We start from the raw sequence: 18261 nt of genomic DNA, 5'->3' as shown, positions 1-18261 counted from the left end.
CTCTGCTGTTGCTACCTCGCAGTTTATGACATCTAGATAGTGGGAGGTCTGACAAACTGAGCAAGGCAGTGAGCAAGAAATTCCATTCCTGTTGAAATCAGTAATTCCTTTGTGCCGGCTGCTCTTTCTAGAGTGTGTGCTCTCTTTTGTGTCATTTTGAGAAGGGCTCCGATATTATTATTATTTTAAATATAGCTTGCCCTGGGGCAGGGGAAATGCACAAGGAAAGAACCGGCAAGCAGCCTATCTCTCAGAAGAAAAGAGGAAGACTCACAGCACAGGAACTGGCTTCACTCAAGTGTGCAGTTTAGAAGTCAAAAAAAAAAAAAAAAAAAAAAAACCCAACTATTCCAAATACCACCATTTTGGAGGCAACTGAAGAAAACGGACATAAAACTGACTAAATGTAGTGAAGGATATGGTAAATCAGGGTACAAACTGAACCTAATTGCAGTTTGAGTGTGGACTCTGAAGTACAATGTAAGTCTTCCTTAAATYGTATTTTTTATCGTAGTACTTAGTTGCTTAATTTCCATTTTGAAGCCATGCTGGGCCAAAAGGTACAATTAGCTATAAAAATCAACATGGAGCATAATAAGTAATCTCTGATATGAGGCTGAAAATGATCCTGAAATACAACAGAAGCCAGAGACTATCAGCCATATTATGGAAGATGAACTATAAATAAAAGCATATCTAATTATTTTGAGAAAAAGATGCTGGATGGAATCTTTAATCAACTTTCTTAATAGAGAAGCGAGAGCTCTGCTGTTTTGTGTGGCAAGCTATTTTAATACTGCTGTGTTTAAAATTGTGTGATTACAGCTACCAATAGCAATAAGATGTAGCTCCAGAGGGGAGTCCTAGTGGTTGCAAAAGTTTTTTCCCTTTTATTTCTCCAATGTTTTTGCTCTCTGAAGCCTCAAGTCCACATTCTCTGTTCTACACTTTGGTTTTGCTCTTCAGCTGGATTTTCAATGTGTGCTAACAGTGGACTTCCTAGGGAACCAAAAACAAAACATTCCATCATTTGGAGTAATTCTGGTATGGTTTTTTACAGCACATTAGTGGCAAAAATACAATCAACGAAAGATTGTGTTCCACCAACTTCTGGCATGGACAGCTGAGGAATATAAAGCCTGATGGTGAGAAAGGGTGATAATCTCCTATTTTTCACTATTTATCTCACCAGTTTCGGACTTAGCAATGGATATTCTTTGTGATGAGGAGAGCTCCGTGAACCCAACTGCAAACTCCTTAATGGAACTAAATCATGAGAGAAGACTCTACAAAAATGTTAATGGACCTGCAGAGATTAATATTTCACATCTCTTTAACTTGACTGGGGACTCTGAAAATCTGACTAATCTTTCATGTGAAGCTAGCATGAGTCCACCGTGCTACTCTTCCCTGTTTCAGCTTTCAGAGAAAAACTGGCCAGCTTTGCTGACAGTGATAGTGATTGTTTTAACCATTGCTGGAAATATTCTTGTCATCATGGCTGTGTCACTGGAGAAAAAGCTACAGAATGCCACTAACTATTTTCTAATGTCACTTGCAATAGCTGATATGCTGCTGGGTTTCCTTGTCATGCCTGTGTCAATGTTAACCATACTGTACGGTGAGTATTACCTGTGTAATCTACTGCATGTATTGAGTAGCTTTAAACATTGCATGCACATGTTGTTGCTGTTATTATTTCACTCTCTTCCTACAAAGACAGTGTACCCACTCCAGACAAGGTGAAATACATAGAACTGGTTAATAGTTGTAAGGGTAGGTGGAGTACTTGAATCTTTTCTTACTTTAAATTTCTAATTACAGACATTTTAAACATTGTCCAGGACATTAGTTTACTACTCTGATTCTGACAGAACTGTCTCAAAATGCATACAAAGATTCTCTGTTCTCTCTATTCTTTCAGTTTTGTCCCTGGCTAATAATTTTCAGTACTCCTAATGAGAATGTAATGTCCTGATAATTACTTTGCTCTGCAAATATGCATAGAAGCACTAATGACTACCTTTAGATTCAAAGTAGGCAGCCCCTTCATTTTTTTAAAATGAAATAATTCAAACTTTAATCATTCTCTTAACACCAATATTCTACTTAGACAGCCACTTAGCAGCAAATGCTGGAATAAATATTTTGGGAGTTAAAGAATGCATGGGAGTTAATTTTAGTAACATTTACAAATGCAAAACTAAACATCAGTTACGACTGCTTAAGAGAAGTTATTTAAGAATTAACTGAATTATGACTCACAGTTCCTACCCTTTTAGGTGATTTTTAGCAGACCTTTCTTGTCATTTTCACCAAAATCAGTTGCAGCATAGCTCACATATAGAAAAAAGCAGCAGACTATGTGCTYGACAGAAATATTAGCAGGCTGTTATCACCCCTAAACTTTGAGAAATGAATTCTTCGGTGCCACAATTGAATTGCTACAGTTCATGGAGAAGACAGGCAATGTCATGAAGAAAGCGAGGTCATCTGCGAAGACTTGTATAGCTTATAGGATTGCTTCAGTACTCCAGGACTAAAGCTCTGAGCATGAGATTATAATGTTAGGGAGATTTCATCCAGAAAACCAGGAGTTTATTTCCAGCTGTCCCTCTCAGTATTTCTACACAGACTGCCCTTGATAGCATTTGTAACTGCATTTGGTGCTGGTAATAGTATAACTTTGTGATTTATTTTATTAGTGGGGCAATGACCTTTAGTGGGAAATACAACACAAAATAGAGCTGTAGGAGCAGAAATCATCTGATTTGTGAGAATAGCAAAAACCCTTTTAAATCCTGGGTGATTCCCTGAGATATGCAACAGGGACTCCTGCTGGCCAGGCTCTGCCACCGAGGAAAGAGATGCCTGAAATCCACGTTACAGAAATGATTTACACATTGAGACGCAGAATTTCCTGCACGCAGCGAAGGAGGGCAGCCGCCTGAGCCTGGCTGAAACTGTGGTCATGGGTGGGAAAGCTGCGTCCTCCCCCTTTGTGGTCACCAGCACAGAAGAGCAGCTGGTCACCAAAAACCACCAGGGAGGAAGCTTTGCCTCCTCACTCTTTTTCCCCCTGCTTTTCCCTTTGCAAAGCACTGCTCTGGACAAGAAGGAGAGCCCTTTGCAGGGTAACTCCGAGTGAAAAACCAGCCGGTGACGTGCGTGGGGTTGCAGAAGTGCTGTGCTGGTGTGGCACAGCATCAAGTCACTCTGAGGGTGACTAGTGCCCGACACAGAAGGAAACCTCCCCTGGTGCAGGAGCATTGGGGCTGAGCCACCCCAAGAAAGGCCAGCAAGCAGCCAGCTTCATGGCTGCACGACCACGTCATGTGCACTGACTGTCCTCAGTGCAAACTGGGGCCTTCACACCCGCATCGCTCTGCCAAGGCACTGCCGAGGACTGTGCAATGAGGGGACCCACCACCTACCCTGCAGGCCCTTCACATGGCATTGCACTTGTTTCCTTGCATCGGGAAGTGAGCATGTTTCCCCATCTGGAAGTGGCATGTCCACCCAAGCTGGGGACTCTGCTGGGACACCTGTTCTCACCCAGTGTCCCCCGAAGGGGGATGGTGACCAGAGGGGCCAGACTCTTCAGTGGTGCCCAGCAATAGGACGAGAAGCAATAGGCCCAAACTAAAACACAAGAAGCTCCATCTGAACATAAGGAAAAACTTCTTTACTGTGAGGGTAACAGAGCACCGGAACAGGTTGCCCAGAGAGGTTGTGGAATTCCTTGGAGATACTCGAAAGCCGTCTGGACGGGGTCTTGGGCAACATGCTCTAGGTGACCCTGCTTGAGCAGGGGGGTTGGACTAGATGATCTCCAGAGGTCCCTTCCAACCTCAACCATTCTGTGATTCTGTGATTCAGTTATGCTCAAAAGAGAGATAATTTCTTTGTTATCTAAAGTCTTATCGTTACTGTGGGCAATTCTTATTCAGGTGCCTTGGCCACCCACACCAGCCATGCCTGCCCCATTTCTGCTTACCAGAACTGCAACCTGTACCCTTTGGGCCAAGCAGGCTTCTCCATCCACTCAACAGCATCAGTCTCCACTGCAAAAAATGATACTCAGCAACACTCACTCCTGCCTGCCAAGGTGGATGTATCCATGGAACAGAAAACTCACAGAGTTCAACAACAATGTTGTTTCTCACCAGAGTAATTCGTGGGTGGCTGGAGGCCTGTCATTCCCGTCTTGGAGATTTTCACCACACCAGCATGAAGAATGCTGTTGGGATTATTGACAGATACTAACTCCCTGCTGCTGCATAAGGAAAGTGGAGTGGCTGGCTGCAGGAGTACCAGGCATTTCAAAGGGCTCCTGTCCAGCCATGTGCTGACCCTAGACATGGCCATAGTTGATGCACTTCTGCCACAGGAGGATGGTGCACAGGATCTCCTCAGTGACCATGCACTCCTTGTGACTCTCCACACCTCTTTCTTTACAGCACTTCCTTAGCTCTTTGCTCAGATGGTTTTCATAAACCTCCTTCTGATAACAAGCAGCACCCCAGCCATCCYGGCCAGCTTCGTTTCTTCGCCTCCTCTCCTCAAAGTCCTTGTGAAAAGACATCCCTTCTCACCTGTATACTACCATCTGGCTACAAGAGAAGCAAAAACTTCTCTCATCCTAGGGGCTCACTGGCCTCTCCTCCTCCAGCCTCAGTCTGAAAATGCACTGACTGAGTACACAGATGCACGAGCATCACTTGCCTGTCCTTTGGCTGGGGCTCCCTCACTTGAGCTCCAGGACCTCATGAGCTCCCATGGACCACAGGAAATCCTGGACCTCACAAGCCTTTCCCTGCCTACCAACTCTTTAAATTGCAGCCACGTCTTTCCTTGGTTATGTGGAAGGGTGAATTGGACATTAGCCAGACCACAACACATGGCAATAGTGCCCCACACCGCATGCACAAACCATGCCCTAAGGCCTATCTGGAGGATGTTATGTACACACCTCCTCACTATTATTGCATCCACAGCTGGCTCTGCTCATCCAGCTCCCCATTCCTTGGCCCTGTAGCCTTCAAGCTTATCAGAAGGATGTTGTTTATCCCTGTCCCAGCCAGGCTTAGAGAGAGGACAAGTGGTGAGGACATGAAAAAGGTGTTCTCAAAGGCCACTGAGGCAAGAGAACACATGCATGTTGCCAAGTGCAAAAATATTTTATTGTCAAGTAGAAAAACTTTTCCTTGCGTAAATTGGCCTGGCCTGACAGGGAGAGGCTGCTGGCAAGATGTGCCCCTGAATGCCAGCCCTCAGTTAACAGCACTCCAGAGACTGGATTCCCCATTGGAAGACTAGAAAACAAGAGAAAACATATCCATAAATGCTGACTGGCTTGTTAGGGTCAGCTCATATTACCACAGTCCAAGAGCATGGAGAAATAGGTCTCCCTATTACTGAGAATGGATTTAATTAGACATGGATCTAGCTCCTCCGCCTCTCCCTCTGTTCCTTTTCTTGCAGATCTTGTTACACCAAATCTCCAAATGAGACAGGCAGTCTGTGAAAAACTAGCACGTTATCACAACGCCAGCTTTGGCATTGCCCCATGCAGCACTGCCAAGGGCAGCTTGGGTAACATGCTCTAAACCAAACCACCACAACTGCAAAACTTTCTCCAGGAGAATTTGGCAGTGGGTTCCTGCAGAACTAGAAGGGCCTGTGAACAGGGGTCCTACAGAGCTCTGCTTAGCCTGGGTCCAGTCAATACTGTTCTTAACAATTTGGATAGTGTAGAGAGTATAAGCTTACATAGTTTTCCAAAAGCACCAGGCGGGGAGAGGCTGCAAGCACTCAGAGGGACATGATCAGCTTTGCCTACAATGGTCTGGACCCCTGAGGAGAAAATCTGAAATGAACTAATGAAATTCAGTGAGGATAAATGCAAACACACCCACATAGGAAGAAGATATCAAACAAACTACTACAGGGGAAAATTGTCTAAGCTGCAGGAAAAAATGAACAAGATTTGGGGGGCAAAATGGATTGTAAACTAAGTATGTGTCAATAGTATGTTTTTTTATACAAAAGGCTATCACCATTTCAGGATGTATAAGGGCATTCCCTGTAAGACCTGTGAAGCCATCTTCTAGTCCACTCAGGAGTCAGGAAGCCTTTGCAAAAGTACTGAATTCAATTTTGTCCACTCCACTATAACCAAGATGTAGATAAATAAAAGAGATTCCAGGGCAGAGAAACAAGAAGCACAAAAGTTCTAAAAACATTGTCTGTAAGCAAAAGATAAAGAAATTGGCTTTGTTTAGTGTAGAAGAGAAAACGAAAAAATAAGCCAAAACATGATAGCTATCCTCCAATAGCTTCCAGGAAGGATGGTAATCAATTATTCTTCATGACCAGTGAAAAGAACAAGGAGAAAAAAAAGTTTAATTTGGAGCAAAGAAGATTTAGGTTGGGTATTGGTAAACACTAATGCATTTGCTTTGGATTATTCTTTCTGGAGGAGCCTATCTGTGCTCACTGATGATACACAGAGTAACCTCCTTATTAAAGTGCGTGGTCGGTGCCTAACGATAGGTGACATAAATATCACTTGAATGTAACAAAATACATTTCTTTGGTGTTCCTCAGATGCCACTAAATCTAAAGTTTCTGCCTCAGACATTTGAAAGTTTTGCATTTCAGGAGGTGCTAATAAGACAGTAATTACATGAAAAAAAATACTAAAAGAAAAGTGAGAACTGTCACGTTTACAATGACAAAACTGTGCATCTTTCCTTAACTTTGCTGCCAGAAATGGTTAATTATGGCATCAAACATTATTCACATACATAGAATTTTAAAAAAAGAAAAACAAAAAGGCATCTAGCCTGTAGGCTAGTGTTATGGAAACTATTAGGCTCGCTGCCACCATAACAGGGTCCGACCCTAGGTTCCCGCYGAGGCAGAAGTTCTGAGTCAGATTGGAGAGAAATAAAATTTAATGATACATGTGCAGTAATTACAGCTCGAGCTGGGTGCCTCTGAAGAGGGACCCCAAACAAAGAAACCCCTGGGCAATTATACCCTTACAATCTGAATTCCCCACCCCTTAAGCAATAGTTTGGACCAATAGTAGTAGTTAGGTCTGGGTTCTTCCCCTTCTTCCTTGGGCCCCTTCACTGTCTCTAGGCAGGCTGCTTCTTTTCTTATCTTCAAGGTCTGCTACTCCTGCTGTCCATGTAACTTCTTTATCCCTTCAGCTTGAACCAGCTCTGGGGCCCCCTTTTACTTATCTAGGTAAAAATTCACAGCTTGAGGCCTAAGGCTTCAGCAAATTTAGCTACTAATGCTAAGCAAGTTATGCTAAGCGATTAATTCTAGACAGCTTCATTCCGATATTCTCTAACAGCTAGGAAAGAAGCAGAGATATCCCCAAAAGATGAAGGTTTAGAGGGGTGCAAGCAAATGAAAAAAATACAAGGGTCTCCTAAAATAGGAAGTGTCAGGCAATTTCTTTCAAAGGCATCACTTACTGTAAACTCTTCCTAGAAAGATATGTGCTATATGACCAACACAACTAGACATGAATATGTCACATTTTTTTAGCTGATGTCAGCTTTCTCTTGTGCAGGATATACATGGCCTCTACCTACTAAGCTCTGTGCTGTTTGGATCTACTTGGACGTGCTTTTCTCCACTGCGTCCATTATGCATCTCTGTGCCATCTCACTGGATCGCTATATTGCCATTCGAAATCCCATCCATCACAGCCGCTTTAACTCAAGAACCAAGGCTTTCGCAAAAATAATTGTTGTTTGGACCATATCAGTCGGTAAGTGAGGCAATATTTCAGCATGTAATTGCAGATTTCTAGCTTTTGAGAGGATTTGACATATCTATTGCAGCCTAAAACTGTATTCTCAACCGGCAATATTTTGTTTGCCACAGTCTAAGAAATGCTGTAATGTAGTAATTATGCAATAGAAATCAACAGTGCCAATGGGATTTGGAGCAGAACTGAGCAGCACTGTCACAGAAAGAATATACATCAGTACTAGAACGACTGTGTTCAGATTTGTTTTAAAGATGTGTTTATTTCCCATATTGATTATCCATCATTACCTTAATATGGGAAAAGAAAAAATGACTGGAAGTGAAAAAAGATTTCCCTGTTTTACTTAAGTCAGTTGTTCCTGACTTCTCATGAAGGTAATTTGCTTAAAGATGTCTCCTACAGGCAGATCTTTTCTGTCTTTCTTGGGGCACAGGGTGGGGTATTTATCCCATCCCATTTAGGATGCATTAGATATTCTACACATACCATAGACAAGAGAGCTTCCCCACAGGACAGTTCAGAGCTGCAGCCTGACATAGGTGCCCTAAATCACTCACCAGATGAATCTCTCTTTGCATTGGCTTGAAATTAGGCTTGGAAGTGTCACCTGGAAGCAGCATCTTTGGTCCGGAGCTGTTTTATGGCATGGGAAGTGGAAAAAGTTTGGTCTCTGATAACTTCAGGGATTTGCTCATAGTCCTAAGGCAATGATTCTCAAAAACGTTGAAAGCATGTGGGTCCCCTTCTGGCTCATCTGTTTTTGTACAGCCCCTGAGTATCGGCAGCTCACTTACTCAGAGGCAAGAGAAGTTCACTCTCTTGCCCTGAAAGAGATGACTGTCGCCAGTGATTAAAGGTAATTAGCTGCTTCCCTGGCTAATATAAATTATTGTGAGTGGTAATTGTAGCCTGTTATTCTTTCGAGGGGAAGGAAAGGAGATAAGACCTAATGCTGCCTCCTGTCTGCCCCTTTGAATTCTTCCTTGGTCCCCCACTTGATCCTGGCTCAGTGTCTGAGAAAAAGCAGTCCAGGATATTTAAGGCTTAAAATAGCTGTATCTTCTGCAGTACAGAAAGAGATGGTGAGAGCCCTCTCTCAAGGAGAGGACAGTTCTGCGTGTTCCGTCGCAGAGAACTGGCTGGGTTTAAAAGCGTTACGTGTGGCTCTGGGGTACATTCAACTGAACAGATGTAGATGTCAACACAGGCCAGATGAATTGCACCCTAAAAATACCTAGTCTTCTATTAGCTATAAACGAAGCCTAGAGCGTCTTGCTCGGATGTAGATGTCTTCATTTAGATGAGATGAATCACACCTTACATTTCTACAGTCACATTTTTTACTGGCCCAGTAAAAAACATATTACTTGCTCTGTCCAGTTTTTCCAGTCTAGGATCTCTCTAACTGCAAACATTTTCAGTGTATTCTCCTTATAAAAAAGTCAAGCATTCATTAACTTTGTACTTATTGGGTTTGTCTGTATCTATGTGTGGTGCCTGTGGTTAGTGCGTGTGAGATTACTATATTTTTTAATCATTAATAAATTCACAGAAAGGTCAGAATCACCATTCCAGAAGCAAACCAGTGGTCCATGCAGCTCAGCATGTTACTTTAGACAGTGGCTCACTACCAGAGTATCTAAATTATCTCACTACTAAAATGCATCCAGAAAAGATTGTTTCTTAAGGCCCATTAGTTAGAACATGGTGCACGTCCTGAAGCAGGAGGGTTTAGTTCCTTGATATCTTGATATTTAATTTCAAAAGTTAGGAGTGTTCTTTGCAGGAATAACAAATAAAAATTAGCCATTGTAAAAACACCTTTTATGCTCTCTAGAGACTTTTCCACCAGTGACCGGCCAAGCTGCAGACGGTATTTGTTATTACAGTGGCAAGTGATAGCAACATGGTCCCTATTCATATAACTCTGAAAAACACAACTCCTGACCTTACTGGAAAGCACTCAAGTGTGGCATAAGTGAAGAGGACAGAGTCCTACTTTATTGTGGTTGGATAAGGACAAATGTAAGGTAATGATGGATGTTAGGAAAACAGGTGGGCTGATAGGGTAAAATCCACCTCACTCACATATTTAATGTCACCAAAACAGCAAGTATGTTAAATAATACAAATGAATCCAGGCAAGTGCACTGAGCCATGTGGGGAAGGAAGTGCTGCTGAGCTGGTTTGCAAGCGGCAAGTGTGGAAGCAAAAGGCATGGAGAGATGAGCTGAAGGAAGAAGAATCGATGCCTAGCCCAGCCTAGCAACTGTGTCATGGATGATTTCTGGCAAATGTGATGTGCTTTGGAAGAAAGACAGGGAAGCAAACGCACAACAAGCTACAAAAGCTGCTGAGCTGCCCATTGCCTGGCCAGACTGAGTTTGCACCATGGCTTATTGCTATATGAAAGGAATAAAGAAAAATACCAGTAGTATAAGGAATCTTGACAGATCCCAGACCTCCCATGCGACTTAGTGCCAATCAGTTATCGGCCCTGTCCTCCTCATCTGCCATGATCTGACCACAGTAAATGGTTTCTGAAGAAAGAGGTGCTTTATATATCATTTACTAACAGGAAATTGTTTCTGAATAAAGATGTGCTTTATCTATCATTTACTAATCTCCAGGCTCTCAGCACTACTTATAGTAGCAGGGCTATAAATTACTTAACTCTCTGCATTTTCACATAGCTACAACTAGCACAGGCAGAGCCAGTGTCAGGCACAATGTGCTCTCTGCAGCGTGCACAGTGCGGTTGCCATTTCACTGGGAAATTCTGAGATGTAGAAGTTTCTCAAAGTTTTGCCCTCCTGTCTCACTTCAGATATCCTTTGCCTCCCCCTTGCTGATAAAATTTGCAGCTGAGCTGGCACCCTGGTTCCTCCTGTGAACTTCCATGATGTATGTGATGGAGAGTGAAAGAGTGAGAGAAAGAAATGAAATGCACCATGTTCCCCTGCACAGAGGCTCACTTCACCTGGTGAAGAGGGGGAAACCTGTCCATCATAACATCTCTGATAGCTCCTTCACTCTCAAAATCCTTAGTGTGTTCTTCTTCATAGTCTCCTTCAATCATTGCTTTTCCCAGGCTGAGAGTCCCCATCTATTTAGTCTCTGTTAGGGTGGAAGGATCCCATGCCCAAGTGGTCTTTGCACCCTCCTCTGCAGCTTTTCCAGTACTTCTACRTCCTCTTTGAGACACAGATGGACAGACTGTAGTATTTAAGATGTGGCCACACTGCAAATTTATGTGGTGTCATAACTTTTTCTGTTTTGTTATCAATTCCTACCTTCATAAATCCTTACATTTTGTTTGTCTTTATGATCATCCCTGAACACTGAGCTGATGTTTTCAGCTCAGTGACTCCAAAATCTCTTTCCTGAGCAATAATAGTCAATCTGGCACACGTAGGTAGGGCCGTTCTCCCCCACCCCACATGTATGTACAATTTTTTGCTTCTTAGCATGCAATTTTTCCTGTTCCTTTATTGTCCATTAGCTGAGGTTTATGGGGACTTTCTACAATTCTCTRCAACAGCTGTGTGTTGTCAGCAAATTTACTTACCTCAGTTCCACCATCTATGCAGACAATTAATGAATGGGCTGAACAGCACTGGTCTAACACAGATGGCTGTTTGATGCTACCACCCATAATCCTCACTGTGAAATGAACCATTGAGCCCTACTCTTCGTCTTCTAACACAACCTTTTTCTACAAAAGGATCTTTCTCCTTGTGCCATTAGAGTTTAATTCTTTAACAGCCTTTGATCAAATAGTATTGTCAGAGCTTTCTGGAAGTCCAGGTACATTGCATCAGCTGGATCACCCTCATCTCCTTGCTCATTGACTTCTCAGAGGAATTCGATTTGATCTGTGGGGCATGGCTTGCTTTCTCTGCAGAAGTTCTCCTGATGCCTCCCAGTCTACCAATGCCTCTTTCATTATGACTTCTATTAATTTACTTAGGTAATAATGCTTTTATTCATTAAATTTCCTTTTTGTTCATTGAATTTTTAATTTTTCTTTTATTCATTATTTTTTAAATTTTACTATTATTCACTAATAATAACAATTTTATTAAGTGAATCTAACCCAAAGCCCATTCAATCAGTGATCTTCCTTCCATTGGCTTCAGTGACGTGTGGAATATTTCAAATACAAATAACATAAGAAAGGACAGACAATTTCACTTACGTGACTTCTGAAATCTTGACTTTTTTAGTAAGAAAAATTGTACTAACATTTATTTTTGCATTTAGTGGCTGCATTTAGCCAGCAGTCCTTCTTTCACTAGACCATGTAATGCCACAGGCAATTGGTTTAAAATGGATTCTAATTACTGTAACAGATTCTAATCGTGTCTTTAATTCTTAAATCATCCAGTACCCACAGTGGCTGGATAATTAGATTATTTGTAGCTGTTGAAAGAAAAAGCCCATTAAACCCTGAAAAATATTCCATTTGTTTTAAAGCACAGAGGTCATTACTGAGAACAGTTGTAAAAAAACCAAGCATTTTCCCTCTGTAGGAAAATTAGAGCTGAATTTATTCAATAGCATTTAGCTGGAATCTACAGAATTGTAAATAAAGCCTAAGCTGAAAAATACAGGTAAAACGCCTTTGAGTTCTAAGTGGGCCTAACAAATATATTGCTTTGTAAGAAGCCAAAAATACAGCATTCTCTCCTTCAAAAATCCTCAAAAAAGCTACATAAAGCAGTTAAAGTCATGACTGTTAAGTTCTTATATGTATCATTTCTCAGTCCTTATTTCTCTCTACTCCTCTGTTAATGGTCTAAGTCATGGGAAGCTTAACGAAGCCCAAATTCTCTCAGCTGAGTTTTCTCTTCTCTTATCATTTCYTGCTCAGCCTACACATCTGTTCATTGCCTTCAGGCAGTCTCTGCTCTCCCCAGTCACTAACTTGGATTTATTCAGTACTTTTCATGCAGAAGAAAGTCCGAAGTGGAGCTGGACGAAGCTAGTGTAATATCTCCCATAACATATCTCTCCATAATTTTGCTTTTGCTTTAGAAGCTTCAAAAATACAGCTACTGCAGCATGCGAAGCAGCATCCTCCAAAGTGCAGAGCAAAAATGTTACCTGAAGGTGTATGAAACACACCCAGTGCAACTTACTCCTCTGATAATTTGCAAATGGGAAGCTTTATGCTGATGCAGAGGCTTACATTTTCTTCTCAGGCCACCTGCAGAACAGCTCCTCTGCTGACTTCTAGCTGTCCTGCAGAGTCGGAAGGGCCAGAGAAGCAGTGGGGATGTGGTGAGTACAACTATCATGGTCTCCGGATTGTGGTTTGCTGACAACTTTGGCCTCCTTTGGCTCAGCAGCCACTTAGTTCTGTCAAGGACAGCATTCATTTGAAATGCCTTTTACTGTTTTTAAAAGACAAGAATAGCCAAGAGACTGCACGTTAGGATCCACCACTTCCTCCACTTCTTCCGTATGACTTGCTTATATCTTGCCAATTCATTCAAGTCTAATGTAGGGAGAGTCTGGCATAGGAAAAGACCACTTATAAAATGGAATATATTGCCAAAATATGTAAAATTGCAAATAATTACACATAATGCTGTTCTTCCATAGCAAGAATTTGCAGGTGAGCACTCAAATTAGGAAGTGCTGGAGATAATCTTGAAATATCTGCTACAATACACTCTTTATCATGCAGTCATTGCCTTTGCTTCCATTTCTTCTAACTTTTGGAAACTTGGCTTTACATTCTTAGTGGTGTTTATCATTATTTCCCCAAGTTAACATTTCTATTTTTTTTCACGTACTTATGAAAGCATCTCCCAGAGAGTGAGCACACTGATTGCTCTTTTCAGTAGGAGGATCTCAAGGGCAAACAGTATATTTTTTTGATTTGAACAGTCCCCTGGGACATGCTCCATATGTGGATGTAGATACCACCATAAAAATAAAATGCCATAGGTATTGTCACAAATTGTAACACAACATACAGAGAAAATTGCATTAACTATAATGAATGGCCACAACACAAAATTTCATAAGCACAATATTAGAGTTTCATCAGCATCTCACAGCACTAGGATCTTTGTTATTGTATTATTTTATAGAGACACAATCTATGAGGCTCAATAGTCAGTAATAGTTATGCCAGTAGGGAGTTCCTTTCCTTACTAATGACCCCACCAGAACTGACAGCTAATTAGTTAGCAAGCACTTCATTTGCAAGCTGTCTGAGAGAAGTTAACATTACTAAATGCTGTGATGCAAATTTCTGAGTTGATCTGTAAATATATTCTGGCTATGAGGTAGTAGTTAACATGGTTCTAAGACAGAGACATAAATATCATAATTACTTTGCTTATTGATGTAAATTATTCCCCCATTTCCCACTCATCAGAATCCTCTGCTTGATTTATTCTTCCCAGAAGAGCAAACATATCTCATCCACCAGACCAACAGCTTACCATAGATATCTCCCTCTCATAACCACGTAGGTTAAAAAAGCTTGCATTTTGAAGTTTTGTATGTTTTTTCAGTATCTAACAAGGAGGTGCTACTGACCTGATGCTTTTCTTTTTGAAAAAAAATGCTCAAAGGAGTGATAATGACTGAATCGCTTTCTAAATTCTTCAGATTTGGAAACAGAGAGATAAAGAAACAGCGTAAAAACCCATAGGGCCAAATTTCCAGACTGGACACAGTTAGCAACCTGGCAAACTTCTGCACAGGAGAGAATTTATTCTACAAGCACATATGTATTGTCAGATATAGAATAATTATTATGTATATAATTACCATTTTGTTCACCTGTTCATCAGAAGAAGATGGACACTTTTGCCTTTGCAAGGGCACACATACATTTTGCATGATCCTCTTCTGCAAGAAACATTCTCCTTTATAGGTGAAAAAAGGAATGAGGTCTGGTCACAACATTAATGTGTGGCTTTTCTTTCTGCTTTGCTTTCTTTTTGAGGGGAAGCTTTTAAACAGTAGAGCTGTACTTTTAATAGTATAGCTTAAACTGAGGAAGGAACCTGGTTAATCAAGGAACTGATGACAGAATTTGTTCATTGTCTTCTTTTTTCTTTATTTTTTTAAAATTTTCCTTTGCTTTGAAGACCATAAGGACCATGTTCTTCTTCACATTGAAACTACTGCCAAACAACCATTAAGTTCAATTGGACTAGACCGGTCCTATTATCAGGTCTCTTTGAATGGATAAGTAACTGTTCTTGGTCTGCAATAAGCCCTATAATCAGCAAGTCTCTCTTTGTAGGATGCTTCAGAATAAATGTAATGTAAGGAAAAAGGCAGTCACAGTACAATGCCTATTGTAAGTTATTCCTCCTTCTCTGAAAGGCTATACTTTTTAGCCAGTTGTGTATCTAGCACAATGTGCATTACATACAAGAATCCAGAATGCACAACCCTGGAGTGGGAAGGACGAGCCTGGGTCCCACTGCGGGACAGCCCAGCTGCAGAAACTGCCAGGTGAGGTGTTGCAAAATGCAGGAAGGACAAGTTCACAGGCCTTCTCTGATCTTTTTCCAGTAGATCTCTGCAACGGTATATAGCCAAAAGGGGATCCAGTATTGACTGAGAAATTGCTTGAGCATCTATAATCAGAGGAGCTGGGATTTCTGCATAGCAGAAGCCACATGCAATATAAATAAGCAGAAGAGAAATGCACAAGGCATCATTTGGAGATTTATAAATTCTGTCATCTGTACACTGTAATTGCACTTAATCACCTTATAAATTAAAAATTGTGCTGTTAAAGTAGCACTGTAGTGCATAAAGAAATAATTTCAAGAAAAAAGTAATTTTAAGTCATTTTGAAATTGTATAGAGCAATTTCACAGCTTTTTATGTATTTTAAAGAATTAAACTTTATTAAAGTCAGGTTCTACATTTTCTAACATTAAAAAAGAGAAATGTAGCATAGCATTTCTGCTTTTAAATGAAATCCATTAATTTAGTCCGATTAACATGAACATTGCAAGCAATCAGACATTCAGACCGCAATTACATTTCCCCATGCATTTCTTGGCCCATGTTGCTGGCACCATTTCTAAGCTGAACACACCCCAGCCAGCAAAAGTCATCAGTTTTGTCACAGCCGAGGCAATATATTCCTAATTACTTACAACAAATGCTTGTCAGCTAATTTTTACTAAGTCCTCTAGAGTCATTGATGGAAACCAACCTGTCAAACTCCTATAACTTCCTGAAAGCAGATTGAGAGGCATCATGATAAAAGCTCTAGTTTCCAACTGATCGAAGTTGGAGCTGCATATTTCATAGTATTCAGCCCAGTGTTTATTCTGCAAGTAAATCAAACCCACTAGGAAGTTTTGTTCCCTTTTGGCAGAAAATAACCCTCATTATGATTTTTCATTTGATCTGAGCTTTGAAATGTCAAATTGACAGCTATGCCAGGATCATAGGCTGAGCTGAACTTTGAGTCAACTTAGTTAAATAGTGTGTGGTTTTATGTCTCTGGTGCACCAAGTAAGCAGCATAACTTTCTCCTTACACAAATGTGCCTGAAAGTTTTAAGTTCAATGTTCCCAGGGCGAAACAACCCTTACCTGGCACACAACTGCAGGACATGAGCAGGTCTTTTCAGCATGCAGCATAGCCATTTCTTGTTGCAAGGGTAGTTCATGTACTTATTTTTCATTTTAAAGGTGGTTTGTGACATTTAGCAGGAAGACAAATTTARAGATTATGCTATAGCACCTACATAGCAACACATAAATGGGAAATATGGGTAGATGTTAGAATACATTGCCTTTTCATCTGCTCATTAATCCTGATATGTTCCAGATGTGACCAGGGTGCAGGCAGATTTGAAAAAAAGGGCAATTCAGCCAATGTGAAGGGCATTATCCAGTGGGTAGGCAGTGAAGTATGAAGTACTGTATCCCTAGCCATTACGTACAGACCAGTACAGGTCAGTAATCTGCTTCACTACCTGATTTTCCTTCCAAATTATACACTGTGGTGGTACATCTGCCCCAATAACTGCCCAGCCATTGGTGCAATCCCCTTTTATAACTAATAAAAAGCTGACCTTTGGTTAATCAGCAGCCTCCTCAAGCAACCACAGAAGGGGGCAAGGAGAGAAGGGACAGCGATCTGGATTAACATGGGATACAGACACATGAGCGTGGTCAGAAACCTGGGCCATGAGGTGCAGACCCAGGCCATAGGGAAGCAGCAGGCAGAAAAAACAATGTGTCTTAGCCTGAGGTCTAGAAAGTCCAGAAGAATTACAGGGTTGGTTGTGTGTGTCCATCAGTCTTAGTGCCAAATCATCACTAAGAAAATCAAATATGAAACAACGTATGTGATAGTTGTTTCCAGTCCCTGTTAAACTGCAGGACTACACAATGAGATCAAACGATACTGTGTCTAATTTACTGTGTCCAGTTCTGGGCTCCCCAGTACAAGAGAGACATGGAGCTACTGGAGAGAGTCCAGTGGAGGGCTATGAAGATGATTAGGAGACTGGAGCATCTCTCTTATGAGGAAAGGCTGAGAGAGCTGGGCCTGTTTAGCCTGGAGAAGAGAAGACTGAGGGGGGATCTTATCAATGTATACAAATATCTAAATGGGGGGGGGGGCAAGAGGATGGGGGCCAGACTCTTTTCAGTGGTGCCCAGCGACAGGACATGAGGCAACGGGCACAAACTGAAGCACAGACAGTTCCATCTGAACATGAGGAAATACTTCTTCACTGTGAGGGTGACAGAGCACTGGAACAGGTTGCCCTGAGAGGTTGTGGAGTCTCCTTCTCTGGAGATATTCAAAACGCGTCTGGATGCAATCCTGTGCAACGTGCTCTAGGTGACCCTGCTTGAGCAGGGGGGTTGGACTAGATGATCTCCAGAGGTCCCTTCCAACCTCAGCGATTCTGTGATTCTGTGATTCTGTGAAATATAAAGAGGAATAAAACAGTGTGGGCGCTCTACATCTACTTGGCTCAGAGGCATGTGGATACCATGAGATGTCATGTTAAAAGAAGCAGGGCTGAGAATAAGCACTGGTTTCATTCACATGGCCACATGCACACATACATGCTGAAAAAAGGTTGCCGACTCTTCTAAATAACTGAGCTATGAGCTGTGCTTTTGTGATCTGAAGTCATCACTAGGGTTTTCACTACTAATGTCAGGGGTGGAGATATTTCTAATGCAACAATATTGTAATTATTGTTACCACCCTGTAATTTATTTGCAATATTATTTACAACAGCAATTTACTTGCAGTCTGATCTTTGAGGAGATTGTGACCTGTCACTATCCTCGAGTCTGGAAAAAATAAAGAGTAATGAGGTCTCTGGCTAAGCATGAACAGGAGGGCAAGGAAATGGCTTGTGCTGGGGGAGGCTGGCTGAGAAGACCTGAAGTACACAATAGCCAGGATAGCCATCCTGCTGTCAGCTGGGATTCAGGAAGGAGCTAAGC

At 41.6% G+C, this 18261-nt stretch overlaps 1 protein-coding gene across 2 annotated transcripts in view; it reads left to right on the top strand.

Moving 5' to 3' along the window:
* The first annotated feature begins 337 nt into the window (after window positions 1–337).
* The window catches only part of HTR2A (5-hydroxytryptamine receptor 2A), a 35841-nt gene continuing 17917 nt past the window's right edge, over window positions 338–18261 (top strand). Inside the window, exons 1-3 of one of the 2 annotated variants that reach the window (XM_026072204.1) lie at window positions 338–480; window positions 1061–1621; window positions 7592–7792. In XM_026072204.1, coding sequence (XP_025927989.1) covers window positions 1207–1621; window positions 7592–7792 — 616 coding nt within the window. In that variant the 5' untranslated portion in view covers window positions 338–480; window positions 1061–1206. Of the gene's footprint in view, window positions 1622–7591; window positions 7793–18261 lie in introns of both variants that reach the window. The other variant, XM_026072203.1, reaches the window with a different exon arrangement.

The sequence above is a fragment of the Apteryx rowi genome, unplaced genomic scaffold (assembly GCF_003343035.1).
Source record: "Apteryx rowi isolate R43461 unplaced genomic scaffold, aptRow1 scaffold_339, whole genome shotgun sequence".
NCBI classification, from domain to species: Eukaryota; Metazoa; Chordata; class Aves; order Apterygiformes; family Apterygidae; genus Apteryx; species Apteryx rowi.
Note: the sequence above shows the minus strand (reverse complement) of the source record. Positions and strands in the feature narration are given on the sequence as shown.